Here is a 23,870-nt window from a genome sequence, read left to right on the forward strand (position 1 = left end):
GATTCAATGTTCATTCTATGTTTTTTCATTTACTCAGATCCAGAGAATAAGCCATGGGATCTGCTCGTACCAGCCAGGGGTAACAGTGCTGTTCTACAAGGATGAGTCTCCGTCGTCACCCAACCAGCCCTCCTCCCTGCAGGCCCTGTTTGGCCCTGGCGGTGACCCAGAGGGGTCCTCCAGCAGCGAGGGAAGCCATGAGACAGGCGACTCGGGACGCTACTCTCACGACGAGACAGAGATGACAAACCTGTCCTCCGGCCAAAGCAGCCGTCCCGTGTCTCTGAGGGCGGAGGGGGGCGGGGGGTCGACCTGCTGCCCTGCCCAACAGGGGGAGGGGGCAGGGGAGCAGTATCACCTAAACCTTGAAATGGGAGACTACACGGAGAAACCACGTCACCATCACCGCTATCTGGCCTCAGAAAATGCCCTGTCTGTGCTTTCACTCTAGATGTCTGTGCCCCCCCCCAATCAATCCCCCAATCCTAAACCCACCACTGTTCTAAAAGACAATGAGCAGGAAACCAAAAATCCAGAAGGCCTTTGGAAGAACTGGGCTCCAATTTGAGCTCTGGTCATTTCTATAAAATTATTTTCTTCAAGTGAATGTGTACCATTTATTCTAAATGTTTGTATGTGTTTAAAAGAAATTCTCACCCACCATGAATGTTTCAAAAGATTGTAAAAAAAATGGGAAATGTTACTTTCTGACATTATTTAAGAGAGTTTATCACTGGAGCAAGGGGGAGAGTGAGCCCTTCTTTTGCTGTTTATCTACCTCAGTTTACCTCTTGGTAAACTCCAACTATATATGTATTTAAAAATAACAACAACGTATACTTAAGCTATGAAAGGGGCTTCTTCCCTTACATAACAACTGTTTCTTCCCAATTGCAATAGTTTGTTTTTGCTAGGTAAGAGTCATCCAATATTTGTTTTCCTCCTTGTTTGTCCTGAAGTACAAGATTGTAAGGGTACTGCAGATCTGGCTTAAAGCTTTGTTATTGTCTTTTATCACAAGTTAAGAGGATTATTTCTCAAGATTCTTTTCAAGAAACTTTGAGTCTTTGGCTATGGTAGATTGAGGGATAGTAATATATAGTACAGAATTTGTTGAAATTCAATAGTGAGCCAGTATTTTCAAACAATGTATGTTATGTCAGCTTATCCATTATAAAAAGGCATAAGGATTATGAATGTCTAGTATTACCTGCTTTGTTTGTCGGTGTGCAGTTACCCTTACAAATCCTGTTTTATACTACCTCTTTTTAAGCATTATTGTTTTGTGTTTTTATTCTCCTAAACTCAGGGAACAAGGTTTAGTACATTTGAAAAGCCATGTGTTGTGTGCCATGGTTGACTGACAGGGTATCTTCTTAGTGCTGAACTGCTCATTGTAGATGGTAGTTGCCATAGATCTGTTATGAATGTTTCTCTAAAATATTGTGCCAGTTAAGACTCAAAGTTGTGATGCCCTCCTCACAGGTGGAAAAACCTTCTTGGTATGATTTCAGATGGAATGATTTGTCTGTAGTATGGCAGGCCATCTTTTCTTGATTCATTTCTTTATTGTTCTTCTGAGAAAAATTATACCAGAAATGTTTGTGCTTATATGTTTCAATAGAGCAGACGCTTTATAAATGGCCTTAATGTGGAAAGAGACCCTCAGATGTCAGAGACCAGCAGAAAGTCTCCTATACCAAAGCTAAAACCATATGAGGTCTAACTCTTTCACATGATGGGGATGGGAAAAATGCAAAGAACGATTGTTGAATGCTAACATTGTTAAATCAGCGCTATGGGAGTGAAGAATGAAAACGAAACATAATGTTGGCTGATATGTACTAATGAATACAAAATATAGTTACTTTTGTTCTTGAAGTAGTTGATGCTTTACCATAGAGTAGAAAATGAAGTTTAGCACTTGTCTGTCGGATTAGTTTTTATTTTATTTTATCACAAGCAAATATGCAGCGGTGACTGATGCTATCATACAAAAGAATTGTTTGCTCCCTCTGTTTTTGATCTCTCAGCTGGTCCCTGGGAACCGGATCATGATGAGTTTCTTATGTATCAGTCCAAAGATCAGCTGAAATGCTGCTTCTGAGACAAAGCCTTGCACATGTGTGCCCTGTTCTGTGACCAGATTAGTGAAGTTGTGGATTATCTCTCACAAAGTGCCCCAAGGATTTTGGGCCCTTTATGGTGGTTAAAGTGAGAATTATAATCAATACTATGCACATTAACTAAATAATCTTATCGTTGGTTTCCTTTAGAGCTTTGCTGTTGCAACTGGATAGGTAAATTTTAGGGGATACTTGTAAACAAAGATATATACAGTATATTATATTGATTCACGTCCCGCATTGCAATAGTATTTTCAATCCAAGGATTCCTGAATATTTGCATGAAGTGTTACACAATCAATTTTCCTTCCTTTTGAATAGCAAACAATGTATACCAAAGAATTCAGGTCACCGTTGCACATTGGCAAGAGATCCAGTAACTTTAGACCCATATCGTTGCATGACATTTTGTTCCATGCATAGATATGTATGGTTCCAAAAGCGTTATTCCCATTTAGGTTTAGACTTCCTATAAAATGGGTTCCTCTAGACCACAGATCAAGAGAAAAGTGGTACACTGTTTTTTTTTTTTTTATAACATTATTTTTTTATATTTGAAGCAAAAATAAATTGACAGATTTCTCTACATTCTTTTTTACTTTTTCCTCTCAGGAAGAGACATGTAAATGATCATTATTTCAATAGGGTCTTGTATACCCCAATTTTGAGAGTACAAGCTGAATTTTGGTTTTACCTAGATGCCTAATATGTATTAATGTTTGAGAAGAATTTGAATACCCCCTTAAACTGTTGTAGACAAGCATTTATCAGAAAATCTGTGTTAAACTGTCATGTCCATATTTTATATGTAATATTTTAGCTGTTTTGCTTTTTATTTTCAAGTGTAGTTTCCTGCATTGTTATATTTTCCAGTGACTGCAACCAACTGTGATAACAACTCAAAGTTGGAATAGACAAGCTATTGTAAAGCAGTTGCTACCAGAAATGTTGTTGTATTTCATGCCATTCTAGTCTTTTTCAGAAAGAGTTCTGCCTTCTCACATTGGTTGTGAATGTCCATTAGGTTAAAACCATTGTCTACCTCAGGTTCCTCTTCCAACAGTTATTAGAGGGGTGATAGATCGAAGCCACTATGGATGCTTGTCAGATTTATGCAGGAGATGGAAGAGTGAGCGATGCTAATCCAGTCCAATTTTTCTAGTTTCAAGAGTTTTCACCTTTTGTTAAAATGTAGTTATTTTCTGAACATGTAAATATAAAAGGGATGAAGTAGAGGGTGCAGTGTTAATGTTGATTCTTGAGTCCTTGTTTCTGCAGCCACATTTTTCTGTAATGGTTGTGCTGCTGGCTTTAGTTGCAATGATGTAGCGCTGTGGTTCATTAAAAGTTTAACTCAGGGGAACCCACAGCTGCTTCAGTTGTAGTAAGAGCAAGCACAGGCCTTTGAAATTGAATGTACGTTTTTGTATTTTTTTCACCCATGTTATTTTCCCTTTTTTCTGTTTGCTCATTGTCTTTGATCATAAATACTAACTGCTTTTCTTTTAGGTTTTCAGTTAAGACTGGGAGCTTACTGCAACCTTGTTCATGCCAAAAATGTTACACTTGTTACAAATTATTTAACAATAAATAACAATGAGAACAGTTGATTCCCAGTTTAAATAAAAAATAAACCAAAGTCATACACATGGGTGTGTCCTTGTTAATGCTCTTATATGGTACTTACTTTAGAATAAATGAATACATTCCTGTATTATAATGTGTTCTGATAACCTCCTTTGTAACTCACATTGTCCATATGTCATGACAGTGCACATTGCTATTCATTATTAAAGGGGAACATTGTGGTCTTTACAATTACAGACTGTGGCAAGAACAAAACATTAGACTATACACGTACCAGGAGTCCATTTGTGAAGTCCATTCCTTTGTACCATACTGACCTTTTTTAATCTAACACAACTAAATATTGGGGACAAATATTGAAAGGCCAACAGCAACGAGAACCAACTCTTCACTCTCGTCAAAACTGAGTTCACAATTAGCTTTGTCAAAAATTCTAGCTTGCCAAATAGGATGGTAACACATCAGTACCAACCAAGCTGCACGTGGAATCGCCCAATCACAATACTGCCATTTACGTTTTGCCTAAAATAAAGGTCCACCATCGGAAGACGTGAAATCTATTATAAACAGTAGAGTTAAGCAACATTTAGACTAGACAATGCTTAACTGGTTTAGGACATTGTCTAAAAATGCATGATTTAATACAACAGCTACTATTTTACTCAACGTGTTAGTGTGGTATGATTACACTTCATGTTCGTTTGCGCGTCTTCCGATGACCTTTAATTTGAAGGTACAATGCAAATTCCACTATTGTGGGTAATCCTTATTGTGGCTGCCTTTCTCACTGTTGTGACTGAACAAAAAGCCCTATACAGATTTCCTATTTATATGCGTTTTGTTGTGTTTTTTGCTACATATGGTCTAATCGATTTGGGTTAAATAATTATTAAAGTTAGCTGTTAACATTTCTCAGAGCTTAACAGGTGCTTAGTTCCATAGTTCCCAGTTTGGACTAGTATGCACACTTTGCTCGGGAATGTTTCTTTGAACTTCTACCATGCTGAGATAGGCGACCAGACAATGTTCAGGCTAATTGCGAATGCATTCTCTTCCATGATGACGTCGAACATTACCACTCTTCCTGGCTGTTGTACAACTTGCGACCAGCGGTGGTAAGTAGTACTCGAGTAAAATACTACACAACGGTTTAATTGTAATGCTAGCCAGGCAAGCTATAACTAGTACCATTCTTCCACATCCCTCGTCTTCCCGGATTTTACTGGCATCTGTAGCTATAAGTTAATTTTAAGGGGCCTTGGCCGCCAAACGCTAAAATATATGGCTGAATATAACTAGGTGAGTGTCTCTAACCTAAACGTACTGTATAAGTAGAGTAGCAAAGCTTGATTCGTTGCCCTCTCTAATAGAACGACTATCCATGATTTGTTTTGATTGGGGTGTGTAGGCAAAATTAATGTTTTGACACGTGGGTGTGTCCTTGCCACACCAGGAGAAACCTACATTAAGCCACACCTCCAAGACAAATTCCATAATGAACAAGCACTTCCACACTGCAGAATCAGGCGGCAGGCAATATATGCAATTATGAAGCATTATTCTAGTCAATCCAATCATTTGTCTTTGTGTTATGTAAAACTTTTCTATAAATTCTCACAAACAAATTATCGTGAGTATGGATTTTAACAATAGTATGACACATGTATATAAAGTGAATGTTTAGGCCCTTTTCAGAACCATACATAAGTCCCTATAATGTGTTAACCATACAGGATAAAGACAACATATGCTCAATATGCTCCTTATACTATTAGTGTGCTCTGAATTAAAGACTATGTCTAGATTCTGAATGACATATTCACATACAGATATTTATGATAGAAAATATTATTGAAACTATTTGCGCACATTTGAAAATGGTGCTTCTGTATTTTTTTAATGATTGCTTAAAACATTACCCAAAAACAAACAAAAACAATTATTTACATGACGTATTGAAGCTATTAAGCCTATCAATCCTATATTTTGAAATAGTTTCTAAGTGTCTGTATTCCAGAACTGTGGATATAAAATATTGTCTTGCTAATCAGTCTTGCAAATTGCTTCAAATTCTTTTTTTGTTTGCTCTGTCTTTAACTACATTTTACCAAACACAACTCCGTACAGAGTAATGAGAGTAAAGGAAAGTAGCATATGAGAAAAATAACTCCGTACAGAGTAATGAGATTAAAGTAATGAGAGTAAATGAAAGTGACATGACAAAAACATGACTCCGTACAGACATGAGAGTAAAGGAAAGTGGCATATGAAAAAAACACGACTCCCTACAGAGTAATGAGAGTAAAGTAATGAGAGTAAAGGAAAGTGGCATATGATAAAAACATTGGTGAAAATTGTCCCTAAAAAAAGCACCTTAGAATGTCTCAAACACTCTCAGGTGGCATGATATAAGTTTTATTTTCAACATTCTGTGGCTACTGCTTTTTATTCTCATCAATTGTAATTTAGACAAGCATGCCATTACCATGAAAACCAAATCTATTCTGAATCCATCTTCAACAGCTCTCACAAAAAGTCCGCTATGACTTTAAAATTAATATTCTGTCTGTTAGAGATCAAGAGGGAAAATAAATTATCCAGGTTTTAGACGAATACGAATGGTTAGGCCTAAGTCTGAAATACACATTAAACAGGACACACTGCCTAAATATGTAGGCAACATTTATTAGCTTCAGTCCAGTTGCATCATTAGCCTTCACCAAAGTGACTGTTTCAGGCTCAGCGGCATGTATGACGGAGCAACAGCGTAGACACACTCGCATGCCAGTGTGGAGGGGTTTCTGTGCTGTCAAATTTAGGTTCCGTTTGTCAAAATAAAATATTAACCATGAACCGAAAGTGTGAGCCATTTGCCACGTGGATAAATAAGTTACAATTATAAAATGTATCGAGTAATTTCAATTCGTGACATAGGAAGTCATAATACGAAATGTATCTGCTCCTCCCAAACTTTACAAACGATTGAAGCTTTCCTCGTCACAGATAGCTGTGATTGCTTCTGGGAGGAAAGGGCGGTCGAATACCTTTTCAGGACTACATGGACGTAATGTAATTTACTTTGCACGTTTAAGTTATGTCAGGAGATTTGTAATGTCAACAGAACAGGATAAAGATACCTTCTCTCTCAAAAGCAACCGAGGTAATGCGCGTTTTCGATATTTTCTCTTCTGGCGCATGGTACGTTCCTCTCTGTGGGGGCACGATACGCTGTACTCAAGTCTCGACCATAATTACGACGTTAAAAGGAACTTGTCGGCCTACCTCGAGGCCTTTGAAGTATTGAATGAAACTAAAAAATAAATAGACTGCGCTGGCATTTTCATGTTAAAAATATCGTCAAAAAATAGAGGGTACTATCCTTAAGTGGAAAACGTATTCCACCAAAACTTCATTTTCTGAATGTTTTTTTTTTCTTTCAAATTTGGTACTGACGAACTTTTACTATGTAGCCATGCTGAAGTTTTCAGCAATCGCAATGAATGATAGGCTACTTTAGAAACTGCGTTACGTCTTACAGTGCTGCTGTTAAAATCTGACATTTAGTTAACCGACTGTCTGAAACGGAATTCTACTTTCTGTGGGACCGTATGCTGTAGTACATACGGCCACATATTCATAAAGGCTACACAAGACAAACTATGATGTGGAGCAGATTATAATGCATCCTCAGTTGCACAGTATGGAACACCTAGCATTGTACGAATGGAGAAGATTTGGGTGGTTAGAATAACGCTGATCAAGTAAAAAAAGTCAGATTATTCGCAGAGATGTTTAAGCTACTGGTGAGTAAAATGTGATTCTGGTTGCGATATACTACCGTGTAAACTCCACTCCAAAAGTGAATGAGCAGTCATATTTGTCATATGCTTCATTATAACAACAGGTGCAGGCCAATAGTGAAATTCTTATGTGCCCTTTCCCAAAAATGCAGACAGAAGTAAATAAAATAAAAACACAAGGAATATGTACACATGATACAGATTACAATAACAAGGAATATATTTAAAAGGATAACAAAGTTGCATTTAAGAAAAAGTGTGAATACAGATTCAGTGTGTGGTGTAAGGGCTCATGTAGGTTTATGTAAAATTAACCAACAGTTGTTAGATAATGAACAATCCATTAAAAAACAACAACACTGAATTAACCATTGGTACTGATTAATTATAAAATCTCAGTTTTTGTGACATCAGAGCTGCAGTCGGTGCACTCTTTTTTTTAGCTACACTTTAGCTGAGTGTCTGCAAAAATAGAAATGACACTTAGTTAGATTACCATCACTCTGCTTGCACCTGTACTTCAGAAGAATGAGAACATTTAACAATTTCTGTGCAGTTTATAGATTGACATGCCAAGTATGTTTTTTATACAATGTCTGTCAGTGAAAAGTTTATTTGTTGATAAAAAGAAGTGTGGTTTTCTTTCTCAGGTGGAGATGGGCTTGATTGTCTAGGAGGCACAGGTGTTCTGTTGGGTAGCCCAGACAAGAAAAAGCGCAAGTCAAACACACAGGTAAAATACCCTCAAAAATCTTGTGGTTGCTAATGTGGTCCAACCACATTCAGTCAAACAACACCATTTGAAGCCAAAACATATGTGTTTTCCACTTAATCATCAGGCCTTTGAGAGGTTATCTGAATTGCTGTTAATAGTAAGGCATATTATGCTGCTTGCATACTTCTGTATCAACTACCAACTACCTTAATCATTGCCTTTTAAGGTGTGTCCCCAGGCTCCCTCCTCCCTCGCTCCACTATCTCTGTATGCTCCACCACCAAACCCAAGTGCTGACCACCTAGTCGCTGCCAATCCTTTTGATGACAACTACAACACACCATCTTTCAAGCCTCTGTCCTCTGGAAACTCATATTTTATCCGCCCTCACTTCCCTGGCTTTAATAGCTATGGCCCTCCCAGGATGGCCCCCCTCATGTCCAATAGGAGGCACTCTTCATACGGGGGTCCCTACCCGATGCGAAACCAGCTCCACTCTTTTGCCCAGAACCAAATCGGCATGGGGTTAAATCGACCTCCCAGCTTTAATTATGAGCACCATGGAAATCCCAATTATGGTAACCAGCCACCAGTCAACAGTATCAGAAATATGCCACATCTACCCAATCAGCGTTTTCGACCAGGTCTTGGAGACAACTTGAGTCAGGGGCCTCTGCCAAATGTGAACCCAAGTACTTCTGATAGGGTCCTGACCTATGGACCGGAGGTCAACCCAGTTGGGAACCCACCAGCCCGACCCAGCAAGGACACTAGCCTGGGTTCTACTCAGCAGCAGCTTAACAAAAACGTTACTCGCTCCAGTACACCCATGTCTAAACAGGATTTGTGTGAGGTGGTTTCAAACAAAAGTACTCAGAACACATCTCCATGCAAACAAAGCCATGGCTCAGAGGATATCATATGTCAGGTGAACTCTGTTGACCTAAAATCGAAGAATAGACCCTCCCTAGTGTGTCAGAGTAGAAGGCAGCCTAACACCACAGACAAATTAAATGGTATCATCCACCCCAATAACGATGCCCTTAAGAAGTCCCCACAATCAGGTGTGCATGTAGACCCAGCCCCCCAGGAGCTGAACAGAAGCAGTGGAAGTGGTGGTTTGGCCAGCAGTAAGACTTCGGTGCAACCCAGCAAGCATATCCACTCATCTACGGAGCCTGTGTTTCCATGCGGAATATGCCTGAATGAAGTGAATGATGACCAGGAAGCTATCCTGTGTGAGGCCTCATGTCAAAAATGGTTCCACAGGGTTTGTACTGGAATGACTGAGACAGCTTACAATCTGTTGACAGCAGAGGTGTGGGCAGTGTGGGGGTGTGATGTCTGCATGGAGGAGAAGGGGGCACAGCTCCTTAGAACAAAGGAGCTAATAGAGCAGCCAGCAGGGCAGCCAGCTACAGTTAATAGCAAGTGATTATAGTCATGAAAATGGGCAGTTGTGAAATTCCGTCTTATACTGGTCATTGCTTTTAGTGTGCTTCATTTGTAGGCAATGTTTGCCTTTTAAGAAGGCTTATTTTTTACCATACCATGGTTTTTTGTGTTTGGCATGTAGTAACATTTGAAAAGCAGTTCCTAGCCCATGGTTAGGCCTATGCAGAAGCCTGACTTACGTTCTCTCTAATGTCATATATATATTCCTTTTTCTGGGCCCTTTTCAGGTATCTTTTGTCTTTTAAATATAGCCATGTTGACTACAAAAATGTAATTCTCTTTACAAGATCCTTACTGTAAGTTATTACATCAGTACCACATTAAGCATTCTTGAAAGTTAACTGATTATCAGATGTTAATGTTTTACCAAAAGTTTATCCAAGTCTCAGGAGTAGGGTATCCTATAAATCAGGTTTGAGGAGTTAGCAAGGTAACTTCGATCAATTCTGAGTCCTACTGGGAATAACCGGTCACACAAAAGTGTCTTCAAGCTAACTGTGTTTGCCCAGAAAGAAATAGCTGAGCAGGGAATTGGGGACCAATGAAATCTGAGTTCCTCGTTCTCTCAAGTATCATAAAATGTAACTATCTGTCCCATTCCAATTACTTTATACAAGTGTTTTATTGAACAAGATGGAGAAAGGGATGCATATGCATTGATAAGCGTATCAAATTCAACAGTAGTATTATTGCTCAAGTAAAAAAATTACCTAAAATCCGAGCTGCTCGGCAGGAATCTCATGATCTGTGCAGATTCAACCCAAAGTCTCAAAAAAGTCTGTTTTGTGTGAAACAGACATTATGACCAAAGATTACCTATTTAAACATTGTAGTTTCTCACTCATTGATGCCACATTGAGTGTTCTTAGGAAAACCTTTTTTGGGTTCAGTTACCTATTTAAAGCTTGCAAATATCAAGCTCGCTTCGTAGGATACCCCGCTTTATGGGGCTCCAAGGCCTTCCACCCGATATTACATTTTACAGTTGGTTAACGTGTTTTATTAAACTGTTTATATTAAGTATATTTTGAGCCTTAAGGACATTCATCAAACATTATTCAAATGTAAGTAAAAATTAAGTAAAAACTATTATAAGAAATGTATGAAATAACTTTATGTGTGCACTTAATTTAAAAGTTTATTATTTTGTATTTGCAAAGGCGTGCTGCATAAACGTAAATTCAATTATTTGCAAAATTATAAAGTGTAGCTCTCATTTTAGCTACTGGTGAAATTTAAATGTTTAAGTACAATGAATGTGTTTCAAAATAGTCTGTATTCTCATATAGATTTTTGTTATTGTTTGGCAATGTTTTGTGATTCAACAATTTTTTAAAATATCAAATAAATCTGTCAACCCTACTTAATGGGAGATCATAACTGAAGTGGTCTGAATGTGCTTCTGGAATAGGATATCCTAACTAAGATGTTCTTTTGCACGTGACACTACACAATGGAAAATATTTGTGAGAAGAAATCTACTTAACTATATTTTAAATGCAACATGCAACAATTTTAAAGATTCTACTCAGTTACCCTGGTTGTACCCTGCCTGGTACAATTGAAACTGGGATTTATCTGGGATGGCAATTGAAACTGGGATTTAAGATAAAGTGGCTGTCAAAGTTGGTTACAACACTTAACTACATTCAAGTCGGACAACAAGCACACAGATTGTTTTGGCAGTTCAAAACCATGAACTCAGACGATCCCACAGGTGAAGAAGCCAGATGTGGAGGCACATTTTTTAGCACATCTATTTATATTTTTAGGCAACCTTTTATATTACCCAGCAGAAAGTGCACCCTAGTCTAAGTATTTGGACAGTGGCACATTTTGTGGTTTTGCATCTTCAGTTCCTGTTTGTTTTTTAGCCGTTTTTGTCTTCAGTTTTGTCTTCAGCAAGTGAAATGCTTGCTCAGTTTGATTCAGGTGATATTTTTAATAATACACCAATCACAGCAAATGCATTGTGAAACTTTGAAAAGGCTATCAAAATAGCCTTACTGTTTCAAAATGGCAATACAATTTTGACTAAATTCAAGACACACTGATTGGCTCTTGTCATGTTTGCACACATAAAAACACAAGTACATGAACAAATGACAGAGTCAATGTCATAGAGCTATTCTAGCCCATGTTTTAGTCTTGGATTCATCAACACACAACATTTAAATGTGCGCACTATAATAGGCACATCCTGAGATAGGGCTACATCTATTATAAGTCGTTTGGATAACATACACACATTAGTTCTCTAAATTTGATCCTTTGCAACAAAAATATAACCCTACAGTGTATTGGAATGTATTCAGACCTCTTCATTTACTCCACAATTTGTTGTGTTATAGACTTAATTTTTTATTGCTAAATATATTTTTTATTAATATATTTTTTGCAGTCAATCTTCACCTGAAACCCCATAATGACAAATTATGATTTTAGAAATATGTGCCAATTTAAAATGAAAACTGACATTTCTCATCTACATAAGGATTCAGAGGCTTTGCCATGACTCTCCAAATTAAGATCATATGCATCCTATGTCTTTTGAATATCCTTCAGATGTCTCTAGAACATGATTGCAGTCCATCTGCAGTCCACCAAATTCATTTGGTCAGGTCTTCAATCTGTTTGTCTATCCCAGACCACCGCAAAAATAACTTGCTAGGCTTTTCATTTTCACTGTGCCCCTCCTGCAGTTCATCTAACACTGGAACATAGTTTTGAATGAATAACCATTCATCACCATATACAGTGGGGAGAACAGGTATTTGATACACTGCCGATTCTGCAGGTTTTCCCACTTACAAAGCATGTAGAAGTCTGTAATTTTTATCATAGGTACTCTTCAACTGTGAGTGACGGAATCTAAAACAAAAATCCAGAAAATCACATTGTATGATTTTTAAGTAATTAGCAGAATTCAATATTTGGTTCAGAAACCTTTGTTTGCGATAACAAAGACCAGGTTTGCACACACTGCAGCAGTGATTTTGGCCCACTCCTCCGTACAGATCTTCAGGTTTCGGGCTGTCGCTGGGCAATACAGACTCCCTCCAAAGATTTTCTATTGGATTCAGGTCTGGAGAATAGTTAGGCCACTCCAGGACATTGAGATGCTTCTTATGGAGCCACTCCTTAGTTGCCCTGGCTGTGTGTTTCAGGTCGTTGTCATGCTGGAAGACCCAGCCACGACCCATCTTCAATGCTCTTACTGAGGGAAGGAGGTTGTTGGCCAAGATCTCGCAATACATGGCCCCATCCATCCTCCACTCAATACGGTGCAGTCGTCCTGTCCCCTTTGCAGAAAAGCACCTCCATGCTTCACGGTTGGTATGATGTTCTTGGGGTTGTACTCATCCTTCTTCTTCCTCCAAACACGGCGAGTGGAGTTTAGACCAAAAAGCTCTATTTTTGTCTCATCAGACCACATGACCTTCTCCCATTCCTCCTCTGGATCATCCAGATGGTCATTGGCAAACTTCAGACGGGCCTGAACATGCACTGGCTTGAGCAGGGGGACATTGCGTGCGCTGCAGTATTTTAATCCATGACGGCGTAGTGTGTTACTAATGGTTTTCTTTGAGACTTTTGTCCCAGCTCTCTTCAGGTCATTGACCAGGTCCTGTTGTGTAGTTCTGGGCTGATCCCTCACCTTCCTCATGATCATTGATGCCCCACGAGGTGAGATCTTGCATGGAGCCCCAGACCGAGGGAGATTGACCGTCATCTTGAACTTCTTCCATTTTCCAATAATTGCACAGTTGTGGCCTTCTCACCAAGCTGCTTGCCTATTGTCCTGTAGCCCATCCCAGCCTTGTGCAGGTCTACAATTGTATCCCTGATGTCCTTACACAGCTCTCTGGTCTTGGCCATTGTGGAGAGGTTAGAGTCTGATGATTGAGTGTGTGGACAGGTGTCTTTTATACAGGTAACGAGTTCAAACAGGTGCAAGTTAATACAGGTAATGAGTGGAGAACAGCAGGGCTTCTTAAAGAACAACTAACAGGTCTGTGAGAGCCGGAATTCTTACTGGTTGGTAGGTGATCAAATACTTATGTCATGCAATAAAATGCTAATTAATTATTTAAAAGTCATACAATGTGATTTTCTGGATTTTAGATTCCGTCTCTCACAGTTGAAGTGTACCTATGATAAAAATTACAGACCTATACATGCTTTGAAAGTAGGAAAACCTGCGAAATCGGCAGTGTATCAAACACTTGTTCTCCCCACTGTACCATTGTCCATTTACATACAGAAAGTTCATCCCTTCTGGCTGAAAATCCTGGATATACCCAATTGCCATGAGCAGGCCATCCTCTCACTAATGGAAAGAGTCAAAGGGAAAGCGGACTTAAGCCTTTATATGTTTTGGTTGTCAGACTTCTTTGATTCTTTAATTTCCATTTGAATGGTAAGCTTGTGCTAGATCTATCTTGGGGAAATATTATTCACCTGATAGGGAAGCAAATACTAATATCCTCAATACGAAGCAGTGGATACTGGACAGTGTGGATTATGAGGTTGATTGGAACTTTAAAGTACCCTCAGTTGCATACATTTCCAGTTTTCTACTCATTCCACTACCTTAGACAGGACCTCTGAATCATCTAGGTTCCACAACTCTGCCACCACCCAAGGACAGATTGTGCATGACGCAGGACCGCCCTTTTGGAATTCTGGAGTATTCTCAATCCTGGCCTTCATTCCTTTCAGTGTTCCTATTCCCTTTTAAAAAGTTTTCTTGTGAGTAGTTTCTTAGCAATGGTGCTGCTGCTTTGTGATGATACAGTGCCAGTTTTGCAGACAGAGATGCCTAGTCCTGAACAAAAAAATTTACATTATTGGAGATTTCCACTGAGCTTGATTTTTTTTTATTTCAGGAATTGTCCTTGAAACCAGTCCTCAATAATAATAGTCTGCCAATCCAAATAAATGTTCCTCAGCCACTCATGACCAAGTATTGCTGGTCCACCCTTGTTTATAGCATGTATGTCTTACTACAGTGTTTTGCCTTTGTATGTGAAATTTATTTTGCCTAAAGGAGAAATAACGGAAACTTCTGGTGGAGTCCATGATTCTGCTGTCTGCTTCTGTAATAATATGCAGTTTAAGGCATGACAATGCATACTTTTTTTGTTGTGCCTTGGTCAAGGTCCAAAAGATTTGTTTTTAGTGACCCGTACAGTCAGTTTCCTTTTTGGACAGGAGTAAACAAAATAAATCTGGGCTCATATTTTTAACTGTCCCACATTATATTTCTGAGGGTTACCAGCCTACCTGTTACATGTGATGATGATGGTGACGGCAAACTTGTCCTCAATTAAACATATGCTTATTTTAGTAATTTCTTTGTGTTTTAAGCACATAGTGTAATCTATACAAGACAGTAAAAGCCTTAGTATTTAGCCTTAGTGTTTGACCATCAAAATGGCTGCAGCATCTGTTAAATGTCAATAATATTAACAACCCAATCGAATGAGGGAGGTGCAATCCATGAATGCCATGTTATCATTGCAGTGTGATGTTTCTGATAAGTGTAGAGCATGCCTCATTTTGGCCATGTAGGCAGTTCTTCAAATAACAAATATACTAAAGATCAAAATAATCACTGTACATGGTGTAATTTGTTGAGAACAAAATTATGTTACAACGGTCAATGGAAACAAAAATCACCAACTGATTGAGGGCTGGATTCAAACTCCATCCATCCATCCATCATCTTCCGCTTATCCGGGGCCGGGTCGCGGGGGCAGCAGTCTAAGCAGGGATGCCCAGACTTCCCTCTCCCCAGACACTTCCTCTAGCTCTTCTGACCCAAAGCTCATGACCATAGGTGAGAGTAGGAACGTAGATTGACTGGTAAATCGAGAGCTTCGCCTTGCGGCTCAGCTCTTTCTTCACCACGACAGACCGATACATAGACTGCATTACTGCAAAAGCTGCACCGATCCGTCTGTCAATCTCCCGTTCCATCCTTCCCTCACTCGTGAACAAGACCCCTAAATACTTAAACTCCTCCACTTGAGGCAGGCACTCTCCACCAACCTGAAGTGGGCAAGCCACCCTTTTCCGACTGAGGACCATGGCCTCGGATTTGGAGTTGCTGATTTTCATCCCCACCGCTTCACACTCGGCTGCAAACCGTCCCAGTGCATGCTGAAGGTCCTGGTTAGAAGGAGCCAACACGACAACATCATCTGCAAAGAGTAGAGATGAAATTGTGTGGTCCCCAAACCTGACAACCTCCGGCCCCTGGCTGCGCCTAGAAATTCAAACTCATACGAGAAAATCAAAGCAAACAATTGAAATCACAGGCTGTTCCTACTTGGCCCCCATGTAACTTTATGCACTCCTGACAAGGTCTGGGCATGCTCCTGATGAGACAACAGATGGTGTCTCCTCCCTGACCTGGTTCAGGGCATCAGTGAGCTCCTGGATAGTCTGTGGCATTACTTGGTGGCGTCGGATGCACCTATACATAACGTCCCAGAGGTTCTCAATTGGATTCAGGTCTGGGGAACGTGAGGACCAGTCAATGGCATCAATGCCTTCATCATCCAGGAATTGCCTACACACTCTGGCCACATGAGGCCGGGCATTGGCCTGCACCAGGAGGAACCCAGGGTCCACTGCACCAGTGTAGGGTCTGATGATGGGTCTGAGGATTTCATCCCGGTACCTAACATCAGTCAATTTACTGTTGGTTGAGGTCTGTGCAACCGTCCAAGGATATGCCTCCCCAGACCATCACTGACCCACCGCCAAACCGGTCATGCTGGATGATGTTGCAAGCAGCATAACGTTCACTATGAATCTGCTCTTATCTGTGAAGAGAACTGGGCGCCAATGGCAGACCTGCCAATTCTGGTGTTCACTGGCAAATGCTAATGGAGCTGCACGGTGCTGGGCTGTGAGCACAGGTCCCACTAGAGAACGTTGGGTAACTATGTTCATACTACCATTAGACCTTAAGTGTTTTTGTTACTCTCTGGATATATTTCTTCTACACCACAGACCAATGTTTATTTGTTAGTAAAACTATGTAAAAATCATAGTATGCCTAGTCTTTATTTCCTTCATTTAAAGTCACCAAAAGTAAGCATGTTTACAATTTTACTCCAGAAGTATGCAGTGTCAGTAGTACAAAGACTGTGGTTTAATAGGCTAACAATAATGAACAGTAGTAAAAAAAAGATTCACAATGCTTTTAGTGAAATTGTAATGTGAATAAGAAATGTGTAACTGAATTACAAACTGTTTCACATACGGTGGCTCTCAAAAATTATTCCCCCTTTTGGACATTTTGTGTTACAAAATAGATTTAATCGAGAGATTGTGCAACTGATCAACACAAAGACCATAATTTCAAAGTGAAACATAAAATCAGAAAACTGTTCTAAATTAATTACAAATATAAAACAAAATAATTAGACATGCTGAAATATGGATCGACTGTATTCTTAAATCAGTGTAGATGAACATGTCTGCAATGCAATTTATTCTGCTGTGCACTGTAGTAGCTGGCACAAGAGTCGACTGTAAAGTTGACAGGCAGCTGTCTTCAAGAAAATGCAAAATATAAAATTATTATCCACATCTACCTCATGTTTAAAATATTTAACTTAATATTTACTGCAATGTTTAGCACCATCCATTTTGTTTTTGTTAAGAATAGCTGAGTTGTTGGGATGTGTAGATTGCGAACAAATTGTACATTTACAATGCTGCTATTTACTGACTAGAGGCATGACTTCTTTAGTGACTTGAACTGAGTTTTATAACGGTATATATTGCCTACATTGTATGTGAGTGTGGGAAAATATGTAATGTTGCATTGAGATAATTTTTTTATATATATACCTGATCATATATGCTTTGCAAATGAATACAATTATTTGATTATTGATTGGTATTGATTGACAATACTTACGGTAGTAGAAATTCTGACCAAAAGAAAATAACATTGACAAGGCTCGAGTCCGCTATCCTTCTCTGTGGTGTTTTCTTTAAGGATCGATGCCTCTATCCTTCTCTGTTATTTTGTTTTGGTTCTTGCTTAGCAACCGCTCATGTTGTAGGAGGCTGTGGTAGCTAGCTACAGTAGCTAAAATCACAAGACGCAGTGACTGCAATTTACCCACAGCGGAGATAACGAGCTAAATTATTTGAAATGCCGTTAATGGTCACAGATTACACATGGACACAGACAGAATGGATTGTTTACATACATGTACCGTTAAAGGGGGTTAAAGCTGGGGAAGTAGACATCTTTTGCACAGATGACTATCTGAAGGTAAACTATTTTTTAAACATTCTAGCTAAGGTTATGAGTAGTTACAACTAGCTAGCAAACTTTAGCTACTAAATATTGTTGCTCTGTAACTTTAGTCGATGGGCAATTATTAAGTTTGCTTTGGTTTTCCTCCATTTAGGTCCATTTCCACCCATTTATATTTGAAGCCTTTCTTTCTGAACCAATAGATGATGACAAAAGTACAGCAAAAATTGGTAATGGGATTGCAGTTTTTACATTGCAGAAAAAGGAGGAGGGGCTATGGGAGCACCTTGTGATTGATTGTAAGTCATTAGCTAACATCAGTGATTAGTTACAAAGTATGTGAAGTAGTCAAACTGTTTTTGTTTTTTTACAACCTCTTTTAGTTATTACATTTTACCCTGATATATGCAATTCCACAAATAATGTCTTATAATTACATTCTTGTTTGTATGCCTCTCAGGTGACAAAGAAACATTCAGAAGGATAAGGGAAAGGGCACTTGAGAAAGCCTGTGAAAAGCTTGCTGCTGAGGCAAAAGCCAAAGCTACAAAAACTCAAGAAGAAAGAAAGTATGCACTGGAGATTATGATGAAAGTGAGCTTCATTTCCCTTTATATTTTCTGTGGAATGTGCCCTATGAATATATAGCATACATACAATATATTTTATACTAGTACAATACCTAATTTTCAGTTCTCTAACATATTCAGCTTGAGGAGGAAGAGAGAGCCAGGATCCAGAAAATGAAAGATGATGAACGTGAGAAAGCAACAGCAGAGTTGGAAGAATGGAAATTGAAGCAGAGGCAAATAGCAGCGAACAAAACTCAACTAAAGATACAAAGTCAGAGAATCGTGACTGACAAAGAAATAATATTGGAAAAGACACATGCACCCAAATTATCAGATGGATGCAAGGACGAGCACGGTAAATATAACGGTTTCAGTCAATGGTACATTTTGCCGTCATTGGTGAGGCATTGTAACATGTAAATATTCTGCTTGTTTCTTACATAGATCAGAAAAACTGTGGTGGGTCAAGTGGTAAGGAAAAACAAGATTGTTTGCCATCTCCAAGATTGACAGGCAACATTCAAGTCAAGTTCACACCACGAATATTTCCCACCGCTCTACGAGAGTCAAGAGTACCAGAGGAGGAAGAGGTATAACACTACATTTTCTTGACCCCTTTTTAAATATTACTATATTATTTAATCAGTGAATCTTTCGTTAATTATTGATTGTTTTGATCACAAGATATGTAACGGTTACATTTCCATTGAGTCAGCGTCATGTTGTCATTTAATCAAGCCAACCTAATAAGGTGCATGTTTTCTGTTGGAGCAGTGGCTTCAGAAGCAGGCAAAGGCCAGAAGGGCATTAAATGCAGACCTGGGAGAGCTGAAGAACCTCACAGAAGAAGAGAGGAACCCTCACTGGTTAAAGGATAAAGGAGAGTAAGTAGGCTATTCTTGTCAAAATCAGTGCTCAATAAATTAGAGTAGTAAATTAGAGTAGTGTTATTGTTAAATGTCTTCCCTTTGTTTTTCAGCAAATTGTTTGCCACCGGTAATTACCTGTCTGCGATCAATGCTTACAACCTTGCCATCAAGCTTAACAGAGAGATTCCTGCCTTATATTCAAACCGTGCTGCTTGTCACTTGAAACTAAGGAATCTTTATAAAGCCATTGAGGATTCATCGCAGGTTAAGATTCATCTTCCTTGTTTTTGTTTTGGGAGGCCGGGTATTTTATTGTCTTAATGACAGTATAGTATGAAGTAGGGGCAAGGGAAACAGGTACAGTGGGGAGAACAAGTATTTGATACATTGCCGATTTTGCAGGTTTTCATACTTACAAAGCATGTAGAGGTCTGTTATTTTTTATCATAGGTACACTTGTGAGAGACGGAATCTAAAACACAAATCCAGAAAATCACATTGTTGATCTTTAAATAATTAAAGTGCAATTTATTGCATGACATAAGTATTTGATCACCTACCAACCAGTAAGCCCTCCTGTTCTCCACTCATTAACTTGCACCTGTTTGAACTCGTTACCTGTATAAAAGACACCTGTCCACACACTCAATCAAGCAGATTTCAACCTCTCCACAATGGCCAAGACCAGATAGCTGTGTAAGGACATCAGGGATTAAATTGTAGACCTGCACAAGGCTGGGATGTGCTACAGGACAATAGGCAAGCAGCTTGGTGAGAAGGCAACAACTGTTGGCACAATTATTAGAAAATGGAAGAAGTTCAAGAGGACGGTCAATCTCCCTCGGTCTGGGGCTCCATGCAAGATCTCACCTCGTGGGGAATCAGCCCAGAACTACACTGCAGGACCTGGTCAATGTCCTGCAGAGAGCTGGGACAACAGTCTCAAAGAAAACCATTAGTAACACACTACGCCGTCATGAATTAAAATCCTGCAGCGCACGCAAGGTCCCCCTGCTCAAGCCAGCGCATGTCTAGGCTGGCTGAAGACCATCTGGATGATCCACAGGAGGAATGGGAGAAGGTAATGTGGTCTGATGAGACAAAAATAGAGCTTTTTGGTCTGAACTCCACTCGCCGTGTTTGGAGGAAGAAGGATGAGTACAACCCCAAGAACACCATCCCAACCGTGAAGCATGGAGGTGTTAACATCATTCTTTGGGGATGCTTTTCTGCAAAGGGGACAGGACGACTGCACCGTATTGAGGGGAGGATGGATGGGGCCATGTATCACGAGATCTTGGCCAACAACCTCATTCCCTCAGTAAGAGCATTGAAGATGGGTCTTGGCTGGGTCTTCCAGCATGACAACGACCCGAAACACACAGCCAGGGCAACTAAGGAGTGTCTCCGTAAGAAGCATCTCAATGTCCTTGAGTCTCCAGACCTGAATCCAATAGAAAATCTTTGGAGGGAGCTGAAAGTCTGTATTGCTCAGCGACAGCCCCGAAACCTGAAGGAACTGGAGAAGGTCTTTATGGAGGAGTGGTTCAAAATCCCTGCTGCAGTGTGTGCAAAACCGGTCAAGAACTACAGGAAACGTATGATATTTGTAATTGCAAACAAAGGTTTCTGTACCAAATATTAAGTTCTGCTTTTCTGATGTATCAAATACTTATGTCATGTAATAAAATGCAAATTAATTACTTAATCATACAATGTAATTTTCTGGATTGTTTTTTTTTTTATTCCGTCACTCACAGTTGAAGGGTACCTATGATAAAAATTACAGACTTATACATGCTTTGTAAGTGGGAAAACCTGCAAAATCGGCTGGTTATCAAATACTTGTTCTCCCCACTGTATGTAGATGGAGACCAAGAGGATAGGTTCATTGTGTTAGATTTTCTGGGACATTGAACAAAACTTGAGGCGCTGGATAATTTTCTTGTGTACATTTGCAGATCTCAATAACTTGAGATCCCACCTTTCCGAGCTAGCATGCGCCACATTTTCGATAGAACCTTGTTGTAGTCTTGCTTGTGTGAATTCTGTCAGGACTGTATCAACTTTTGGTGGAGTGTGCATACATTTTGCTCGATTTTCCTAAGATTGACAGATCCTGTGGGTGTAAATACAAATGCTCTGGAGATTATTATGAAGACCAAGATTAGTCTATTGAGCATTATATTCTTTTGTAATTTAAACAAGCTCTTCGACCGCTACACTAGACTCTGCCATGCATGTGTAACGGTTTAATTTTATAGATACCTTTTGAATTGGACTGTACAATTCTTCCTCATTTTTCTTCAGGCACTTGATCTGTTGACACCACCTGTGGCTGGCAATGCAGGTGCCAGGGCAAGAGCCCATGTAAGACGAGGCACAGCTTTTTGTGAACTGGAACTCTATATTGAAGGTTTGTACAAAAACAATAGCATTTTCCAAGCCTCTTTCCTTTTGACCTTTTTATTTTCATTAAAGATCTCACTGACATTCGTTCTATGATAATTGACATACAAAAAAATGTGAACTAATTCCAACAAATGGTTACATTTATGTGAACTCTAGTAGTATGATTATTCATTGCAACCCAATGCTTTTTTGTGTGCATTCGCCTGTGTAGCACTGACCCCTGTTGCCTACAAAGTAAATTTAGTTTGCCCATCACAAAATGAAGAATGTTTTGACGTAACATCATGCAGTTGATATCACAGGGCTACGTAGTAGGAACAGCTGGTGGTTTAGACTGTGCTCTACCATGGCCAGTGGAGTCAGAAAACTTTTTCATATGAAAATATGTTTGTAGGTCTTCAAGATTACCAGGCTGCTTTGAAGATTGATCCTCAAAATAAAACTCTACAAGCAGACACACACAAAATCAGACAAATAATCCAAAATGGTGCACTCTGTCATTCAGATTAATAAAAAATGAATATTATTTTAGCAGTAAGGAACACTAATAAATTGTATTGTCTTTGTTCAGTGCAGTTTGTGTTTATTTTACTGTGATACAATAAAATGAAGAGTCAAATATAACTTATGTGTTTCTGTAAAAAGACAAATGACAACACAAATGCAAGTGAAAATATATTTTCCTTTGTGTGTATGTACAATCTAAGCATATTCTTTAAATGTACAGATTTTGATTGTGTGTTTTGAGACACCAGTCATTGTTCATCGTCCAACAGATCAACAAGACAATTCTAATGTAGTACATTCATGAAATCATAAAGTGTGTTGCAAATTAGGGCAGTCATACACCCTGTTTCGATCAAGACTTGTATTGAAGGAATTGTCACGGAACATTCCACAGTTTCCAAGATCTTCTGTGAATCTTTGTGATAGTGGATGGTAGGTGCATGGTGATGATTCAAATGTTGGAGGGTGAACCCCATAGTCACTTGAGGTGGTCTTGTAGAACAGGCTCTGAGGCTTCACCCATGTCACACGAGAATTGTCTTTAGCCACAGGGGCCACCATCATACATGAGAAAACAGGATTTCCAGGGTTTACACACAGGGCTCTGCTTTGTTCTTGCTGTTGAGGATCCGACATTATATTTCAGGCAACAGTTTCCCTACGGTCAGATGATAACAAATAATCTTATAACAATAATTTAAAACATTATTTCAAACAGTCCAATATTCGAATGTTTTTAAACTACTAAACGTACCTGAAAGTAGCTGGTTGTTTGGGAGTGACTGATTCAGTGACGGATTCAGTTTTTTGTTTACCCTAGCTACCTCTCTTGACAACGGATTGGGCGTGACAGTACATTTGCTAGAACGTTCATCCTCCTTGCGTCGCAGCTTTTTATTCAAACGGTTGTGTATTTACCTTACAATAAATGTAGCGTTTAAATAAAACCAACTTACACAAGTACAAATACATATACTGATCGGTCGATTTGTAATGATGGAGGTGGCATGTGCGTTTAAACGTTTACTTTTTTTTACTTTGAAATTAGTTGGTGGATTGCAACCAAATGCACCGTGCATACACCGCCCCCTATTGACTGGGCGTGTGAGACTAATCAAGGCTTCTTTAGGCTACACTTAAAACACCTTATAAATGCAATTCAACAGACGGAACATGTTTAGCTATTCAAAATTCCCTACAATGATTCAGATACTTGAAGATCCCAAAACTCTGAATCTTTTATGATATCCAGCTTATTTGAACTTTGTTGTTTAGGCTGTACAATTCACCACCAGCGCTACAAATGTCACCTACTCGCCAACATGTTCAATTCACTCTGGTTTCTGAACATCCATATGTCCCGTTGAGTCTTGGTTTCTTGCTTATGGCAGATCAAAAGGTGAAAGCATTGGACCTGTGACATGGCTGAGGTTGGGAAGGTTTAACACCACATAGGCTGTGTGTTTTGGATAAGTTGCATGGAGCTCTACCTAAACAACCTCTGGGCTGAGACACGGATGCAAATATCTGGGCTTCAAAC

At 39.3% G+C, this 23,870-nt stretch overlaps 3 protein-coding genes across 5 annotated transcripts in view; all 3 read left to right on the plus strand.

Moving 5' to 3' along the window:
- The window catches only part of prtga (protogenin homolog a (Gallus gallus)), a 40,914-nt gene extending 37,139 nt beyond the window's left edge, over positions 1–3,775 (plus strand). For both annotated transcript variants that reach the window (XM_010880178.5, XM_020051940.3), the window contains one exon: positions 38–3,775. In XM_010880178.5, the coding sequence (XP_010878480.4) occupies positions 38–451 (414 nt within the window). In that variant the 3' untranslated portion in view covers positions 452–3,775. The remainder of the gene's footprint in view (positions 1–37) is intronic.
- A 2,741-nt stretch (positions 3,776–6,516) lies between these two features.
- On the plus strand, positions 6,517–11,989 carry pygo1 (pygopus family PHD finger 1). The gene is made up of 3 exons (XM_010880166.4): positions 6,517–6,873; positions 8,164–8,246; positions 8,455–11,989. The coding sequence occupies exons 1-3, from the start codon at positions 6,825–6,827 to the stop codon at positions 9,661–9,663; spliced, it is 1,341 nt and encodes a 446-aa protein (XP_010878468.2). The 5' UTR covers positions 6,517–6,824; the 3' UTR covers positions 9,664–11,989.
- A 4,580-nt stretch (positions 11,990–16,569) lies between these two features.
- On the plus strand, positions 16,570–22,447 carry dnaaf4 (dynein axonemal assembly factor 4). 2 transcript variants are annotated; one of them, XM_010880153.4, is made up of 9 exons: positions 16,571–17,985; positions 18,125–18,269; positions 18,431–18,564; positions 18,681–18,897; positions 18,987–19,132; positions 19,317–19,426; positions 19,522–19,675; positions 21,722–21,827; positions 22,218–22,447. In XM_010880153.4, exons 1-9 carry the CDS (start codon positions 17,863–17,865, stop codon positions 22,331–22,333), a joined length of 1,251 nt encoding a protein of 416 aa, XP_010878455.2. In that variant the 5' UTR covers positions 16,571–17,862; the 3' UTR covers positions 22,334–22,447. The 2 variants fall into 2 exon arrangements, with proteins under 2 accessions (XP_019895855.2, XP_010878455.2); XM_020040296.3 differs by lacking the exon at positions 22,218–22,447 and having other exon boundaries at positions 16,570–17,985; positions 19,522–19,538; positions 21,722–21,814.
- The last annotated feature ends 1,423 nt before the right edge of the window (positions 22,448–23,870 follow it).

Source organism: Esox lucius, chromosome 2 (assembly GCF_011004845.1).
Source record: "Esox lucius isolate fEsoLuc1 chromosome 2, fEsoLuc1.pri, whole genome shotgun sequence".
Classification (NCBI taxonomy): domain Eukaryota; kingdom Metazoa; phylum Chordata; class Actinopteri; order Esociformes; family Esocidae; genus Esox; species Esox lucius.